The 16,541-nt window shown below is 40.4% G+C and overlaps 1 protein-coding gene across 2 annotated transcripts in view; it reads left to right on the top strand.

The window, feature by feature from the left end:
* itga4 (integrin alpha 4) overlaps window positions 1-16,541 on the top strand; it is a 32,682-nt gene that overhangs the window by 12,537 nt on the left and 3,604 nt on the right. For both annotated transcript variants that reach the window (XM_067604490.1, XM_067604488.1), the window contains exons 12-26: window positions 1,997-2,091; window positions 3,709-3,799; window positions 3,909-3,954; window positions 4,307-4,461; window positions 4,838-4,992; window positions 5,166-5,318; window positions 7,752-7,828; window positions 9,168-9,309; window positions 10,102-10,203; window positions 10,663-10,739; window positions 11,221-11,310; window positions 11,438-11,525; window positions 13,037-13,144; window positions 15,332-15,457; window positions 15,765-15,890. In XM_067604490.1, the coding sequence (XP_067460591.1) occupies window positions 1,997-2,091; window positions 3,709-3,799; window positions 3,909-3,954; window positions 4,307-4,461; window positions 4,838-4,992; window positions 5,166-5,318; window positions 7,752-7,828; window positions 9,168-9,309; window positions 10,102-10,203; window positions 10,663-10,739; window positions 11,221-11,310; window positions 11,438-11,525; window positions 13,037-13,144; window positions 15,332-15,457; window positions 15,765-15,890 (1,631 nt within the window). The remainder of the gene's footprint in view (window positions 1-1,996; window positions 2,092-3,708; window positions 3,800-3,908; window positions 3,955-4,306; window positions 4,462-4,837; window positions 4,993-5,165; window positions 5,319-7,751; window positions 7,829-9,167; window positions 9,310-10,101; window positions 10,204-10,662; window positions 10,740-11,220; window positions 11,311-11,437; window positions 11,526-13,036; window positions 13,145-15,331; window positions 15,458-15,764; window positions 15,891-16,541) is intronic.

Below are 16,541 nucleotides of genomic sequence, written 5' to 3'. Positions count from 1 at the left end.
TAGCAATTATTTTCATTAGTTAATTTTCTGATTATTTTTTAAGTTAATAAATTTATTGCTTTGTATCTAAATGTCAGAAAAAAGAGAGAAATCCACATTATTTAGTTGCTACTGATACTACTGAAAATACTACTACTAGTACAAGTGATACTACTAACAACTACTGTTGATACTACTACTACTAACATTACAAATCTTGTAGTACTGTTAGCTTCAGGAGTAGTAGTAATCACTGTCTTGCTTAAGGGCATCTCAACAGTGGTTATTACAGAGGTCCAAGTGCTGCTCTTTTATTTTCTGCACCGATCTAATTCCTCACCAGTTACTCTACTATACTACTTATAATACTACAATACTTCAACAACTGCCACTGCTGCTGCTGCTGCACTAAACAACCAAACACACCCACTGTTTATGTATTTTAGGTTTCTTACTAAGGAGGCTCAACTCACCCACTCCGGTAACAGTAACTGCTACTTCCTGATAACTAAGAAACATCATTCTGAGTTTTAAAATAACGCCCTCACACACTCACAGACCCCTCACCATCTGTGTGTGTGTGTGTGTATGAGGAGGGTGGAGGATGTTATTAAGTTCATTAAAACCATAATGACAAACTGTTCTGCTCTGTAACTGAACCTGCCCTCTAATCTGCCAAAGCTAGATAAAAAGGCTGTGTCCGTGTGTGTGTTCCAGTAGCTGTCTCTTTGTGAAAACACCGAACTTTCAGACCTTCACATCCTCAAAGGATTCAGGTTAAATATTAAAGGACCATGCTGGTATTTTCTCATGTTTATGTACTAATCCTGAATACTGTCATGCTGTGGAACATTTTCCAGCAGGGCTGTTGCCAGGATTTTAGAAATATTGATGCCGTGACTCAAAGCCCTTCTCCAATACGCCCCTCAGAATATGTGGACCTGACGCTAAACAGGAGTTCTTTGAAATGTATAATTACATTTACTTGGAACCTGAGATGTTAATTTTCAAGTCTACTTTCTTTTGTTTTATGTGTAACTATACAGTGACTGCATGTTTGGATGTGAGTGCTGCCAAAACGCAGGTGACACTCAAACGGAGTACTAACTGCTGCTGCTAAAATGCTGCTCATGTTAATTCATTTTAATGTGAGCCCCCGCCCCCCCCCCCCCCCCCCCCCCAGAATTCGCAGAAGAAATACAAATTACATGACCTTGGTGTCCTCAACAGTAGCTACAGCCCTGCTCTCCAGATAGAGTTCAGTCAGCTGAATGTATGAAAATATAGAGCCAGGCTAGAGGTTCCAGTTTTTATGTTTATGAGAATGGTATTGATCCTCCCATCTAACTCTCTGCAAGAAGGTGAATAAGCATATTCCCCAGTTTAGGTCAAATCCACTTATACAGCACATCACACTGCAAAACCATTTCCCGAAATGTCAAACTATTCCTTTAAATCCAGTTGTCATATTAACCCCAAAAGGTATGAGTTAAAATATTATTTTGAATGTGAAGTGTGTGCTAACATGACTATCTACCTATGACATCTGAGAATTAATAATTGTCTGCTAAAAACATTGTTTAGCTGTCATCAAAATAAAAAAATTGATGAAATAATCCCACCAGACAAACAGCGAGCAATCATGGCTGCTATGAAAAGAATCATGTGAATTTGTTACTTGCATTAGAAAGGTTACTTTACATCAGCTGCGTTTTTAATCTCAGATATCAGAGTGAACATACCAGCCAGAATTTCTCTTTTTTCACATAAAAATGTCAGTGATCAGTTCTGCAGCAAGTTTCAAGTCTCTCAAAGTTACTTTTCACAGACAAAGCAACATAAACCATATTGGTTGCTCGGATGGAATGAAATCAATTTGTAGGGAACAGGTTGAGGTTAGACTGATGGGTTAGTGAATGGGGTCTGTGAGAGTCCTCACAAATACCGTAATACAAATGTGTGTGTGTGTGTGTGTGTGTGTGTGTGTGTGTGTGTGTGTGTGTGTGTGTGAGCGTAGATGTGGCAGTTGGTGCCCCACAGGAAGACGATCTAAAAGGAGCCATCTACATCTACAACGGCAGGAAGGAGGGAATCTCACCAACTCCATCTCAGGTACAAACACACAGTTTTTCTATGCAATGAGGGATAATTACCAACATTAAAGGTGTGCTCACTTTCAGTGTGATCTCAAAATAATGTGGTGTAAATTATCTGGATAAGATTATTTCCAACTGATCATTTGACTTCCTGTGTTTCTAGACCTGTTGGATTTGTCTTTAGCAATGTGGTCCAGTTCTCAGCTATTAACTTCAATGTTCTACTGATAGAAATGATTGACACAACTTCAAAAATAAGACCCAAGCTACTGTATAATAAACAATGTTCAAATGAACCTTGATTATGTCAGAGTGCAAATTACATGTATGTAGTCTGTCAGTATGTGGCTTGATAAAAAATGTAAACATTTAAAGTTTTTGTTAAACATGTTCTTATATATGTAAGAACTTTGAAGCAATTTACATGTATAAATCGTTTTTTATTGCCAATGAGTGAACGTGTCGTAACGGAACTTAAAAAATTTCTTGGTTGTCTGTAACAGCCTGTGGACTGATTTCTATGTGAAGGACCCAGGCCGGATTTACCATGAAAATCCAAAGAATGTGACATTTTTGTGCACTCTGGAGTGCTTATGTCAACAAAAGACTGGCATAATGACACAACAACACAACAAAAATGGTGCTAGAAACGCCCTGAAGATATTAGCTCTCCAGCTAATGACACAGCTAGCTGCGTCTGTTGACCACAACACATTTCACAACATAACACCCCAGCAATGACAAGTTGACCACTCCCGAGTGATAGCAGAACATAGCTTACACCTTTCGTTTTTTCTGTTGGTTGTTCAAGTGTGGCAATAAGCACACATTTCAAAACCGCAGCCTGTTGCTCCCCAGCCACAGCTACTGGTGTTTAGTAAACACAATTGGTTAAAAAAAAAAGTTGGTGGTTTGCAGGTCTGGTAAGGTTTGTGTGGTTGATGATGGGGATTGGCTCTCACCAGCCAGCCGCAACTGGAGCCACAACGTGGGGGGGGGGGGGGGGGGGGGGGGGGGGGGGGGCTTGAGAGATGCTTTTTCAGAAACACAGTGAAGAAAAAGACATCACCTGCAATTGCAACAGGATGGTGACTACAGCTCACTTAATGGTCATTGTCGTCACTAATGAGAAGGAATTTCTTATTCTTACATATAGAACCTTTAAAAAAGTGTGGATACAGCTCTCATATCTGTCTGTTAAATATCAAGCTACAGCCAGGAGATGGTTAGCCTAGCTTATCACAAATATCTGAAGCAGGGGAATAAAGCTAGCCTGGCTGTCCCCGTAGAAACACAACATAGTTATTACACTTCAGTTTTTATATATATATATAGCTAATTCACTAAGAGCTAGGCTAGCTATGTACCTGTTTCCAGTCTTAATGCTAACCATCTCCACCTGGCTGTAGCTTCATATTTAATAGAAAGATATGAGAGTGGTATTGATCTTCAATCTAACTCGGGGCAAGTAAGCAAACAAGCATATTTCCCAAATCGTTGAAAATTGTAAGATTCTCAATTCCAAATCGTTATTGTTCACACAGTAGATGGTTCCTACCTGAGTCCACTACTGTGTTGCACCTGTCTGTCAAACCATCTATTCTGTGATATCCAACATGTGTTGTGTTTTCAGAGGATTACTGGATCCACCCTGGGTCATGACCTCAGGATGTTTGGCCAGTCACTGAGCTCTGGCATTGACATTGATGATAATGGCTACAAAGGTAAGCTGAACTGTCACAACCTTTTTCCTGTGTCACATCTACTGTATTATACATTTCTGCTCTCATTTGATTTGCTGTAAACCAGGTTAAATTCTCCTTGTCTCTGCAGATGTGGCGGTCGGTGCATTCCTCTCTGATTCGGCTGTGGTTCTCAGGTAAAACAACACTGCAGGACATAGATATGTTCCGGTTGTAGTAGTGTCATTTTTTCAGAAAGGTGCACAGGAAGCAAACATTCTAATTTTAGCTCATTTTGAAGGAAATGATACTTCAGGGGAAGCAGGACATCCGACAATTGGCTAACCAACAATTTCACAACATCTGCTGAAATTATTGTAGATGAAAATCCTCACTTAGAGAAAAGATTTGCTAAAAGCAAATTAACGATTGTAAAAATAAAATTATCTATTGTTTTCAATCCAGGTATAAAATTTATAAGAAGGCATATCATTTCAGACAGCTGCTGATGCTGTGATCATTTTTCTGAATGTGTCCTGTGTGCTGTAGAACCCGTCCGGTGGTTCGGGTGGAGGCGTCTCTGACTCTGCCTGAGCAGATTGATCAGCGGCTGGCACTGTGCAGAGAACACAAGACTCCAACTGTCTGCTTCAATGTTACCGTCTGTTTCAGTGTTAGCTCCAAACACTACAGAGGAGCTATAGGTAAACCCAACCATCAAGTATATAAAACTCAAGTTCCAATTTGAGCTCCAACCTGCTTATGTTTAAAGGAATAGTTTGACATTTTGGGAAAGTCAGATAAGAAGATTGATACCGCTCTCATAGTAAATATGAATGTGTATATGTATAGTAAATAGGAAGCTACATGTCCAGGAGACAGTTAGCTTATGATAAAAAATGGAAAAACTAGTAAATACCACGTGAGAGTGGTATCGAGCTCCTCATCTAACTTTCAGCCAGAAAGTGAAATGGCATATTTCCCCAAATTTGTAACTGTTGAACTTACTTTTATAGGTTAATCCCACTTTACACAGTGCATGACACTGACTTAAGACCATTTCTCTCCTCTTCTCCGCAGATCTTCAGTATAATTTGACCTCTGACCTCCTCCATAAGCCATCCTTCCCTCATCGTTTCTATTTCCATGGTAATGGGTCGTCCAATATCACAAGGGGTCATGTGAGAGCACGACATGGCCATCTCACTTGTACAACACACGTGGCTTTCCAAAGGGTAATAATCACAGACACACACAGACACGCACACACATACAAACACAGACAACTGCACACACAGACACACGCATGCACACACGCACACACATGCAGAACATACAGTGAATAAGTTTCATATGGGATCAATACATGTTAATGCTAATGTTCTCTTCCTGTTTTATATACCCACAGAAAGACGTGAGGGACATTTTTACTCCTGTGCAGTTTGAGGTTTCCTACAGTCTCAAAGAGACAAAAACCCACAGAGCCACTTCTAAAACCTTTCCTCCATTAAAACCCATTCTGCAGCAGAGCGCAGGACACCTCAACACCATCACCAATCAGGTACTGGCTAGCACTAACACCAATCAAGTACTGGCTAGCGTTAACACCAATCAGGTACTGGCTAGCACTAACACCAATCAGGTACTGGCTAGTGTGAACACCAATCAGGTACTGGCTAGCACTAACACCAATCAGGTACTGGCTAGCACTAACACCAGTCACGTACTGGCTAGTGTGAACACCAATCAGGTACTGGCTAGCACTAACACCAATCAGGTACTGGCTAGCGTTAACACCAATCAGGTACTGGCTAGCACTAACACCAATCAGGTACTGGCTAGCGTTAACACCAATCAGGTACTGGCTAGCACTAACACCAATCAGGTACTGGTTAGCACTAACACCAATCAGGTACTGGCTAGTGTGAACACCAATCAGGTACTGGCTAGCACTAACACCAATCAGGTACTGGCTAGTGTGAACACCAATCAGGTACTGGCTAGCACTAACACCAATCAGGTACTGGCTAGTGTGAACACCAATCAGGTACTGGCTAGCGTTAACACCAATCAGGTACTGGCTAGCTCTGTAAATGGAACCGCGTTCCCACACATGCGCAGTGTTATCTGCCTCACACAGAACTACTTCTGGAGACTGAAAACATGATCACTGTTATTAGTCTTTGGAATTGTTTCTAACTAAACTAATATACCCAAACTCTTCGGGGCCAATGAACATGTCACCCAGAGCAACAGTGTGGATCACTGACATGGCTTTGGACACACACACAATACTTGTAAGTAGGATGAGTACATTGTTGGTTTGAATATAGAAAATCTCCAGACATATCCTTTTTATGAGTAAGTAATACAGTACTCGCCTAACAATAGGGGTTAGCAAAAGGAGGATGTGAAAGGACTTATGCTGTTTACAGTGTAACGGAAATAAACAAAACTCTTGCCGTTTTGCTCCGCACAGGATTCTGTGGGGCAGGCGGAGTCTGGGGCAGTTTCCTGTTTGCGAATAGCAATCTGCAAATACTTGCATACATACGAGGGGGGACCCAAAAATTCTCAGAAGCCATCCATAGCACAGGAGCAGGGTGTAGATGTCAGATTTGCCGCTGGGTAGCATATGTCTACAGCTCGGTGAAACTAAAAATGGGACTAAAAGGGAGAAGATTCTCAACTGTGGAAGAAATCCAAGAGTTTTTTTTCTGTGATAATGTAAATATAGCTTATGGAGTTAGTACCACCACCAGAAGTTAATATAACATATACAGAGAGGATATGAGGAGTTTGTATATTATAATTAGTTATTTTGTTTGTGCTGTAAGTTAATATACAGATCCTAACTCGTTATAACTGCCCAGAGTATCAACTCTTTAAAGGTCTAGGCTATTAAAGGTACAGTGTGTAGAATTTAGTGGCATCTAGCAAAACAGACTTGGCAGAAATGGAATACAGTATTCATAGGTATGTTTTAATTAGTGTATAATCACCTGAAAATAAGAATCAATGCGTTTTCGTTAGCTTAGAATGAGCCCTTTATATCTACATGGAGAGCAGGTTCTCATCCAAGGAGCCCGCCATGTTGCACCACCGTATTTCTCTGGACAAACCAAACACTAGCATTTTCCGTGAGTTTTGCAGCCACTGTAGGTTCTCCTACACGCTTGGAAGAGGAGGGGGAGAGATATTCAGTTGGTTGCAATCTGCAACCTCACTGCTAGATGCCACTAAATTCTACACAATGCACCTTTAAAATGCAAAAATGATTAACAATCTATTCATTAGTAAGGCAATACAGGGTGCCCTGGTGGCCTAATGGTTAAGGTGCATACCATATAAGTGCTAGATGCCACTATGTTATACACTGGTCCTTTAACTCCTTTATTACTAAGTATTTATCTTTTTATACAAGCACTTTGTGGTGACTATTAACTAGAAATGAATACTTGCCTCCAGTTAAATTCTAGGTTGGCTTATATTTACTCATATGCACTGGTTTACTTATATGTACAATTACTACGAAATATACCATTCTGTATGTGTACTGTTCTAAAGAATAATGATATAATTAACCCATCATTTCCTGATGGAGGAAGCTTCACTGTCACATCTTTCTGTTTGACATCAAACTGATCTGTTCTAAAGGGAAGGAAGCCGCTAATCAGATGTCAGCTCCACCACAGACACTGATAATGACTTCCTGCTAATCCAGATGTGTTTACAGCTGCACAACCTCATCTGCAGCACATTAACCAACATACTTCCTCTTTGTCTCCACACCATGTCCCACTGACTCATAACAACAGAGGAGGAAAAGTTAACATGTAGGAATGTGCAGTGCGAGGGTGGGAGGTAGTCATCAGTGCATTGTTCAACATATATAAGATGGAGGTCGCAGGAGCTGACTGTAATGTCATCATAACTGCTCTATTCAGTATGATTGATGTCATCCATAAATTCTCTGTGTCTTTCTCTCTTTCAGACACAGTTTGCTCGTTCCTGTTCTATGGTGAACTGTTCGACTAATATGCAGCTGTCAGCTCAACTCGTGCTGCCGCAGTAAGATCACACACACACACACACACACACACACACAAACACACACACAGCAGGGATCTTTGTGTGATTCACAGTGAAAGAGAAAGACAGAAAAAACACCAGTTCTCAGCTCAGCAGGATTGATGCCTGTTGTACTTTATTAGTCCAGTTAGAATATATAAGTCACACAGAAGTGATAGGCTTCTCTTGCATTGTACTATCCGTACAATATAATCCAAACTAAGCCATTCAGTTCTCCAAAAATGGGTAACACATGTTGCAAATTAGCTGCTGGCTAATTGATGGAGATTTATTTAGAGCAATGATCTTGATCTTAGTTCTGGCTGGACCATGCTGTCATTCTTTATGTGTTTGTTGTGGCTGGGTGATATGGCAAAGAAGTGTATCTTTTCAATAGTTTCACATCTTGGGGAAATATGCTTATTCAATTTCTTGCAGAGAGTTTTATGAGAAGAACGATACCACTCTCACATCTGTGTGTTAAGTATGAAATAGCAGCCACGAGATGGTTACCTTAGTGTAGCATAGCATAAAGAATGGAAACAAGAGGAAACAGCTAGATCTGTGCTTACAGGAATAGTTTGACATTTGTGGAAATACACTTGTTCACTTTCTTGTTGAAAGTGAGTCAGCCAGGTTAGCTTAGTTTAACATAAAGACTGGAAACAGTCCCGGGGAAAACAGCTAGCCTTGCTCTCACCAAAGGTCACAAAAATCCCTCTAGCAGTACCTTTTAAGTAAATTCTATATAACGTGTTAATTAGTGAGCTTTAGAGCGGCTGCTAGGTGGATTGTGTTCTCTCTGGACAGAGGCAGGCTAGCTGTTTTCCCTTGTTTCCAGTCTTAATGATAAGCTAAGCTCAGCCTTGTCTCCTGGCTGTAGCTTCACATTTAACACAGACATGACATGACATTTCTCAATGACATAACGAATGTGCCAACACTAGAGATGGGTTTTGAATGAGAGTACACCTAGGACACTAAAACATTCAGGATAGCAGCAGTCCACAACATCTTTACGTTTAAGCTTGTTGTGACTGTTGAGCTGTCTGTTGTGTGCTAGTCTCTCCCATCTTTTTAATAGACTTTGGTGCCAAAATGCTAACTTAGCCTATTCTGCCTATTTGGGAAGTGGGCTGTCTACTCCTAAAGGACTGCCACATGACTGGTTACAAATACATTTGTATATGTGATGTGATTAGCTGCAAGTAAGTTGTCAAGCAATGCAACTTATAAACAGTATATCAAAGTTTCTCATTTTCTTATTGAGGAAATCTCTCTATATCTGTGAGTGCTTCTTGTTTCTATTGCCCAGTCTAAGTGTTGTTGTTGTCATTAGTCAGCAGCAGTATTTTGCTCTTGGCTCTGGACGGACTATCATGTTGAACGCCTCGCTGCTGAACTCTGGAGATGACGCCTTCCTGCCGCAATTGATGCTCCGGTTCCCCGACAACATCCACTACATCAAAGTACTGCAGAACGTGAGTTTAAACAGCCTGAGTAAGCTGATTGATCAGTTTTAAAGTCATAATTTTTATGATTTCAGTCCTGATTGATTTGGCAACACCTGCGGTTACTGATGGTAACAGCAAGTACGGTTTAATACTACAGCAAACACTTGTTATCAGAAATATAACAGAAGAGCAACTGGTGTATCTGTTTACAGGGAAGCCAAATAAAAGAAATCAGTCATTCTTTTTCCATTTTGCTATGAACAACCGCAATCCGATATCATGCGGCAGGCGGCCCACGTAGTTTCCACAAAACAGCAGGACACAGTTAAAAGTGTTACTTTGCTGAGGAGTTGGAGACGCAGCTCTTTATCTAACAACTCACTGTGGCTGCATCTTCACGTTCCACATCTAAAACTGATCTGCTGTCAAAAAGTGCCCAAAATGACACATGTGACCACTTCACAATAAGAGCCGCCTTGGCATTTAATGTGTAGCAGCAACAGAAGCTTAGCATTAGCAGTAATTTGATACAGTTCTGATGTGGCTGTAGGAGAGTTAACAGTTAACATCCAGGCTGATATCAATGAGTGTACACGGTGGACTCTGCCACTAACAATGAAAACTACTATATGAAAAGGAAGTTACGGAATCTAAATACACGGAATAGCTATTCTTTAAAAACAATGACGACCATAAACACTAACAAAAATGAGATTTGATTTCATGACAATCTTAAGGATTATAACTTTAACAACACAAATAAGTGGTCAAATAAAGTACACATGAACAAACTGTGTGTGTGTGTTTGTGTATGTGCAGGAGGACAACATGGTGAGTTGTGATGTCACACAGGATGTCAACAGTACAACGGTTGGCGTTGTTTGCAGTGTTTCCGGCCTCGTCCTCCCGGCCCACGCCCAGGTAAACATCACAATCACACACTGTTATTTAAAATACAGGCAGCTAATACTGATCCTCAGCTCAGTCTAACTCCAAACTGTCTGCGGTGTAGAGGTCAAAGATCAGATCCACTGTGTCTGTACTTTTTGTTCTCCAGCTTTTGTCTCATCAGCAGGTATTTGCTGCATTTCCTTTGTCACAGTATTTTTCACAGTGAACGTTGTGAAAGAAAATGTCGAAATATCTGAGTTCCTCTCAGAAAAGGACAGAGGAGCAATTTTAAGGCATAATGTAAAAAGTTGTTGTTTAATATGATCATGTTGATTCAACTGGGCAAAACAGAAAGATAAGTTTATAGTGAAGCAGGGAAATGCAAAAATGATCAAAATAAATCTGATATTAAATGATGATGAAAACTGAGATATTTAAAAAAAAAAAAAAAAAAACGTTAGAAATCACTGAGTTTCCTTTTTCTTGTAGATCAACATCAGCTTCCTATTGGATGTTAACCAGAACAGCACACCTGGTGACATCATCATTCGCACCAACACCAGCAGGTAAGGACACGCCACCTTCTCTCGTCCCCAGAGATGAATTAAGTACTCAAAACATTTACATGAGCAACAATTTTAAGTACAGAAACATTCACATTTAGTATCAAAAGTTAAATTGCTCATTTTGAGGAATGTTTTAAACAGTGTTACATTGTTGTTGCAGTTGTTTTAATCTGTTGAGTCAGAAAACAAACTTAAAGGGAAATTTTGCGGGAAAATCAGGACTGAACAGAATAAAATCCTACTTATCTAATTATTCTACTTATTTGATCAATTGCTGTATTTGGATGGATGGAATGTGCAGGGCCCCACGTGAAATTGAATTATTATTGAAATACATTTTTAACAAGATGATTTTTCTGAGGTTGTATTCAGTTTGTCATTTTTCGCCGTGCAGACTACAAAGTTATATAAAATAGTTGCAATGATTCAGTCCATCTGTGACATTTGCAGGTTAATTGGGTTAAATTTATTTCCTCCTCAGTGACAACTATGAGTGGGAAGACTATCTCCATGACAACTCGGTCAGTCTACTTCTTCCTCTCAGATATGGAGTTAACGTCAACATCCACGGGTGAGTCAGCAGTAATACGGTACTATTACTCACTTTCCAATTAAACGTTACTGCTGTTGGACATGTGGGACATGTGTTCCTGTTGAGGCTGCAGATGTTGCAAGTAAAACTGTCTGTCTGTTTGCAGTTTTGTGACTCCCACCTCATTTGTGTTTGGAGACGAAGACTTGACTCCAGTCAACTGCTACACTGAGAGATTCAACTACACTTACAAGGTACAAATCCACTCTCAGCCATCCAGCCTCTTATCCAGCTCAGGTCGCAGTGGCAGCAGACAAAGGAGAATAGCCCAGACGTCTTTCTCCACCGTCACATCCTGCAGCTGCTCTTTCAAGTCCAGATGGGAAGTATAATCCTTGTCTGCCCTGGCCAGCATACTTCCACAGGAAGACCTCCTGGAGGTATCCTAATCAGATGCCCAAACCACCACAACTGGCTCCTTTTATCATGAAGGAGCAGCAGTTCTACTCTGAGCTCATGACCATAGGTTAGAATGGAACCAACTGGAAAAGGCTCAGCTGCCTTCTTCATCACAACAGTCCAGGACAACACCTGCATGACTGCCAACGTTGCACCAATTCACCTTCACAATTTATTTCACTTGGCATAGCAGCTTGCTTCCTATCTTAAGCGAGTAATCCACTATTTCCCAGCAGAGTAGCATGGCCTTAAGGTGTGTTCAGACAGAAAGACAACTGAATTTATCATCTTAAAGCCAAGAGAATTTTCACCAAATGTCATTCGTGCAAATTTGTAACTTGTACAGTCCATGTTCATCGCCCCAAACAGCCAACTGTACAGATGTTAGCTGTAAGCTAGCTAGAAATGGATGCACCGACTTTGTGTGTGTGTGTGTGTGTGTGTGTGTATGTGTTTCTGTTTAGCTCAGACTCTGACCCATCTCAGAGCTCGGCAGCAACTCATAAAGCGTGGGGTGAATGCATATTTTCACTGAAGTTGAAATATTTTCACCCTGAATCAATTCATCTTCACTTCAGTTTGAGCCATTCTGGGTGACTTGGCTTCTAGTTTTGTCTTTCCGTTGACTATATATGCAATCACCACGTCTCTAAAATTTCCCTCATGTTGTCTGAACACATCTGTAAAGTTGCAGGTGGTTGCCGGGACTGAGAAATACAGCAGGACTGAATATTTGGCAAAAAGCAGAGAAGCTATCCTGAAGTCACCAAATTGGGTGTTTTCTCCTCAGCTGTCTCTTAAGAGTAACAAAATACAGCTTCAGCTCACTGAGAACAAGCTTGACATGATGCCAAGAATGAAGATACAGCTCTCACTCTGTTTATACTAGGATAGATTGTACAGCACTCCATATTGCTACAGTACCGCAACCCCTGTAGTCCAAAAATACATGTAGACTTGATGGACAACCTCTCATGACCTATTAAGTATCTCTGTAAATCATCATGCTGTCTGCTAGTTCACTGACCTCCATGTGACATTGAAGAGGAATGTCTATAGAGACAGACCAACAATATCCAGAGCCTTCAGCATCTCTGGATAAAATGAGTTTGAGTTAATGAGGTTGACTTTCTTCTCTCTGTCTCCATTCCCAAATGGTTCATGTCACCCCTAGATAGAGAGTACAGCCCCTATCAGGGAGTTTGGTTCCATAGTTGGCATTATTGAAAGGAGGCAAAGAGTCACATTACATTTTCTAATGTTTTTTCTAATGTTATCTGTTCTCTCCCTGTCTGTCCATCTGCAGGTGTTAAACTCTGGTCCCAGCAGGTCAGTAGATACTGTGGTTGACATCATGCTGCCGAAGACTCTCACACCTTACCCACACAGACTTCTGCAAGTGGTCGACTGGCAGGTACATGGCACTGCTTCTCCCAGCAGTATCAGTAGTGACAACAGAACAATCAATAATATAACCCTTTCAATTTTTTTTATGGATTAATTGGAAAAATAATCAGCAAATGAATCAATGATGATAGCAATTATTAGTAGCAGCTCCAGTACCGTATGTGTGGTCCCTCACAGGTTTCTGAAAGGATGTTATGAAGTCTGCAGTTTGGAGATCTGGTTTACTGATTACCAGCATCTTTGTCAGTAACTGGAGCCTGTGTTGGTGAGGTTAGATGAGCAAGCAGAAACCACCATAACTGAGTGTGATAGATTGAGACGCCTCAAACAGTCTTCTTCATACAACAACATCATCTACTGAGACCTGAAGTTGTTGCAGAACAAAGTGTATAGAAAGCTGCAGTCCTGACGTCATGTCCGGGTTAGCGTCTGCTCCGCTAGCTTCTATAACTCAGTGAAATCTCTCATTCAGCATTTCTTTCATCAGTCTTTCTGAAAACAATGAAGCCTGTTCCTGGGGTTTACTTTCCATCCACTACAGCACTTGCTATTAGAAATTGAAACATGTGTGATGTTAGTTAAATGATTACTTTGCAAGCATGCAAAAAACTACAGCTTCCATGAAAATTTACAGCCACAACAGTGTGGTTACTTTGATCATCATAACTTGGGTCTCCTCCATATCCATAATATCCACCAACACTCTCTTCTCAAGACATTTTTCAACTTGTTAGCCATAATCTTTGCTCTTTAAAAAGTTGTTTGCTCCTTTGTGTTCTGCTGTTATTACAGACATGTCTGAACTGAGAGCCATACACTTTCCCATGGACTTTCCTCTTTTGAAAGCCTTGACGTTTAATCTGCAGTGGTCTAGTAGCTAATGAGAAATGTTCATTAAAGGCTGCTTAAAACAGAAATACTGAATAAACAATGATGTTACTTTTTTTAAAGACATTCCCGTCCTTATGTAGACATATAAAGTGAACCACATGACATACTGTTGAGTACGGCTATGTTAAGATTATGTTCATGTTATGGATTATTAGTCATTTGCGCTATTACAAATGTCAGTGGGATTTTGAATGAAGTTTTCCTTCTTCTGGAACAGAGCCTGGAATTTCTGGTATCACTTCAGCTCGCTACTGATTTTGTTCCCAGACAAGCTGGGGAGTTTCCCGTTCACTTGAGAACATTCAGAATTTTCTTGGAGCAGCATCTAGTGGCCGTTAGAGGAACTGTAGCTGTAAAATTCATTAAACGCTAAAGTAACTTTGAAAAACTGATGCTGAGAAACCACAGCAAGGTATTTATCAAGTATTTCAGGCCAGGAAATCACTCTTAACTGGCCAAAAATTACTATTTAAAGTATTTGAGGTACTTTTGGTCCTAATTTTAGGACAAAGAGTAAAATCATTCTATCAACCTTCTTAATGTAGGAATCACTAACCTGTTAGTAGTCGTCAGGAGATGGCAGAGAAGGCAGAGACATTCACTGTCATTCACTAATGGCAAAGACATTGATAAAAGATTTGGTAAAAACTGAATAATGTTCTGGTGGACCTGCTGCCTGTTCAAAATTGCACAAAAGGTGAAACACAAGGCAGTATTACTGTTGTAAAACAATACGGTTGAATAAGGCTGATAGGATCATTTCACACAGCATTTTAAACTGTATATACATTTAGCCTATTGTTTATGGCCCACAAGTGGCTTGTCAGTGTTTACTTACAATAAAAAAAAGCTATGGGCTCTTCATTTCTTGTGGTAACATATTTTCCTCATATATGCTTTTTTTCTATACACATAAAAAAGTGGTGTTTTTTTCTGCATTTCAAATGCTACCATGGTTAAATACTTAAACCCCCCCCAAAACACTCTCACACTCTGTTTTTAGTCTTCATGTTGACTTTCAGAGACTCCTAGTAGTGATTATGAGATGCTTGATGAACCAGCAGATTCCAGGCTTCACACAGATTTTTTGGACGTGGGGGTTTTATTACTCTTTAAGGAATTTGAGTATTGGCTTCAACACTCAGCCATGGTGGTTGCTGATTGGGAAGTGGTAGCAGTGGTGGTTGATGTAGTATTAGCAGTAGATGTAGAAGTTGTGGTTATAGTAGTAGTCCCAGCACATTTATAACATCAGTGGTACAACAGTGTGCAATATTAATACCTACATTCTCTCCCTCTGCAGTCGTCTCACGGTGTGTGTTCGATCAGTGACACAACTATTTCAGTTATCGAAGACTGTGACGTCCCTCAAGCTTCCTTCATCAAACAGCTTGTCTTCTTCTTCTCCTCCAGCTCCACCCGCAAAATGGTAAACACACACACACGCACACACACATGCACAGAGCAAATAAAGTCCAACAAATGAATTCTCTCAGAATAACATAATGCAATACTAGACCAAAGTTTTCACTGGTAGTTACATCATTAGTACAAACATTGCCTCATTGATTAAAAAGTCACAGATACAAATCTGTATCCATAACAACTTTAAGAGAGAAGTAAGAAGCATCCAATCAACAGTACATCAATGCACCAACTTCACTATACACCGACATACAGTGTACAGTATGACCTTGAACATTTTTGTTCGCGTGTGTGTGTGTGTGTGTGTGCAGTTCTGTGTCCATGGTCATGATCTGTGTGAGCGGTTGGTGTGTCGTCTTGGTAACTTGGAGGCAGGGAGAGAAGCCACCATCCAACTGGAGGTCAAAGTGAACCCTGCTGTACTACGGCAAGCTCCGGTAACACAAACACAAATTACAACTGAATCAGAGCTTGTTTGAAACACACTTAAGACTTCACTTCAGCTGCACTTTTCTTGGTCTCTGACTCACTTCAACGTATCTGAACACCAGTTTTCACTGACTCAGCATAATGCTGAGGAGGGATGGGGTTTGGGGTGTCTTACCTTGACTGTGTATGTAGTGTGTTTGACTCCTGCAGCTTTTCACTTAACTGATCCAATATGAAAAAACTCACTTAGTAAGCTAATCAGTAATCAGCACTTTTAATTTGAAGGCTTTTATTAAGAAGCTGCAGGAAGTGTTGAATTTGCACTAACAACTTAACAATGTTAGAAAAGGCTGTGCTTGCTCTCTCTCTTGGTCTTCCACAGTGGTTTTAACCACACCAGTGACATGACATCAAGGGAAGACATTATCATTCTGTCAGTCCTTCCACCACTTTGGTCCAGACTGAAATATCTCAACAACCATTGGATGGCTTGGAACAAAATTTTGTACAGACATTCATGGTGGCCAGAGGATTAATCTGACTGTTCCTCTAGTGCCACCTTGATGTTGACATTTGTGGTTTTTGAGTGAAATGTCTGAACAAATATCGGATGAATTACATGAAATTTGGTTCAGACATTCATGTCCCCCTCTGAATAA

Source organism: Thunnus thynnus, chromosome 11 (genome assembly GCF_963924715.1).
Source record: "Thunnus thynnus chromosome 11, fThuThy2.1, whole genome shotgun sequence".
NCBI classification, from domain to species: Eukaryota; Metazoa; Chordata; class Actinopteri; order Scombriformes; family Scombridae; genus Thunnus; species Thunnus thynnus.
This window is presented reverse-complemented; position numbering and strand designations above follow the sequence as displayed.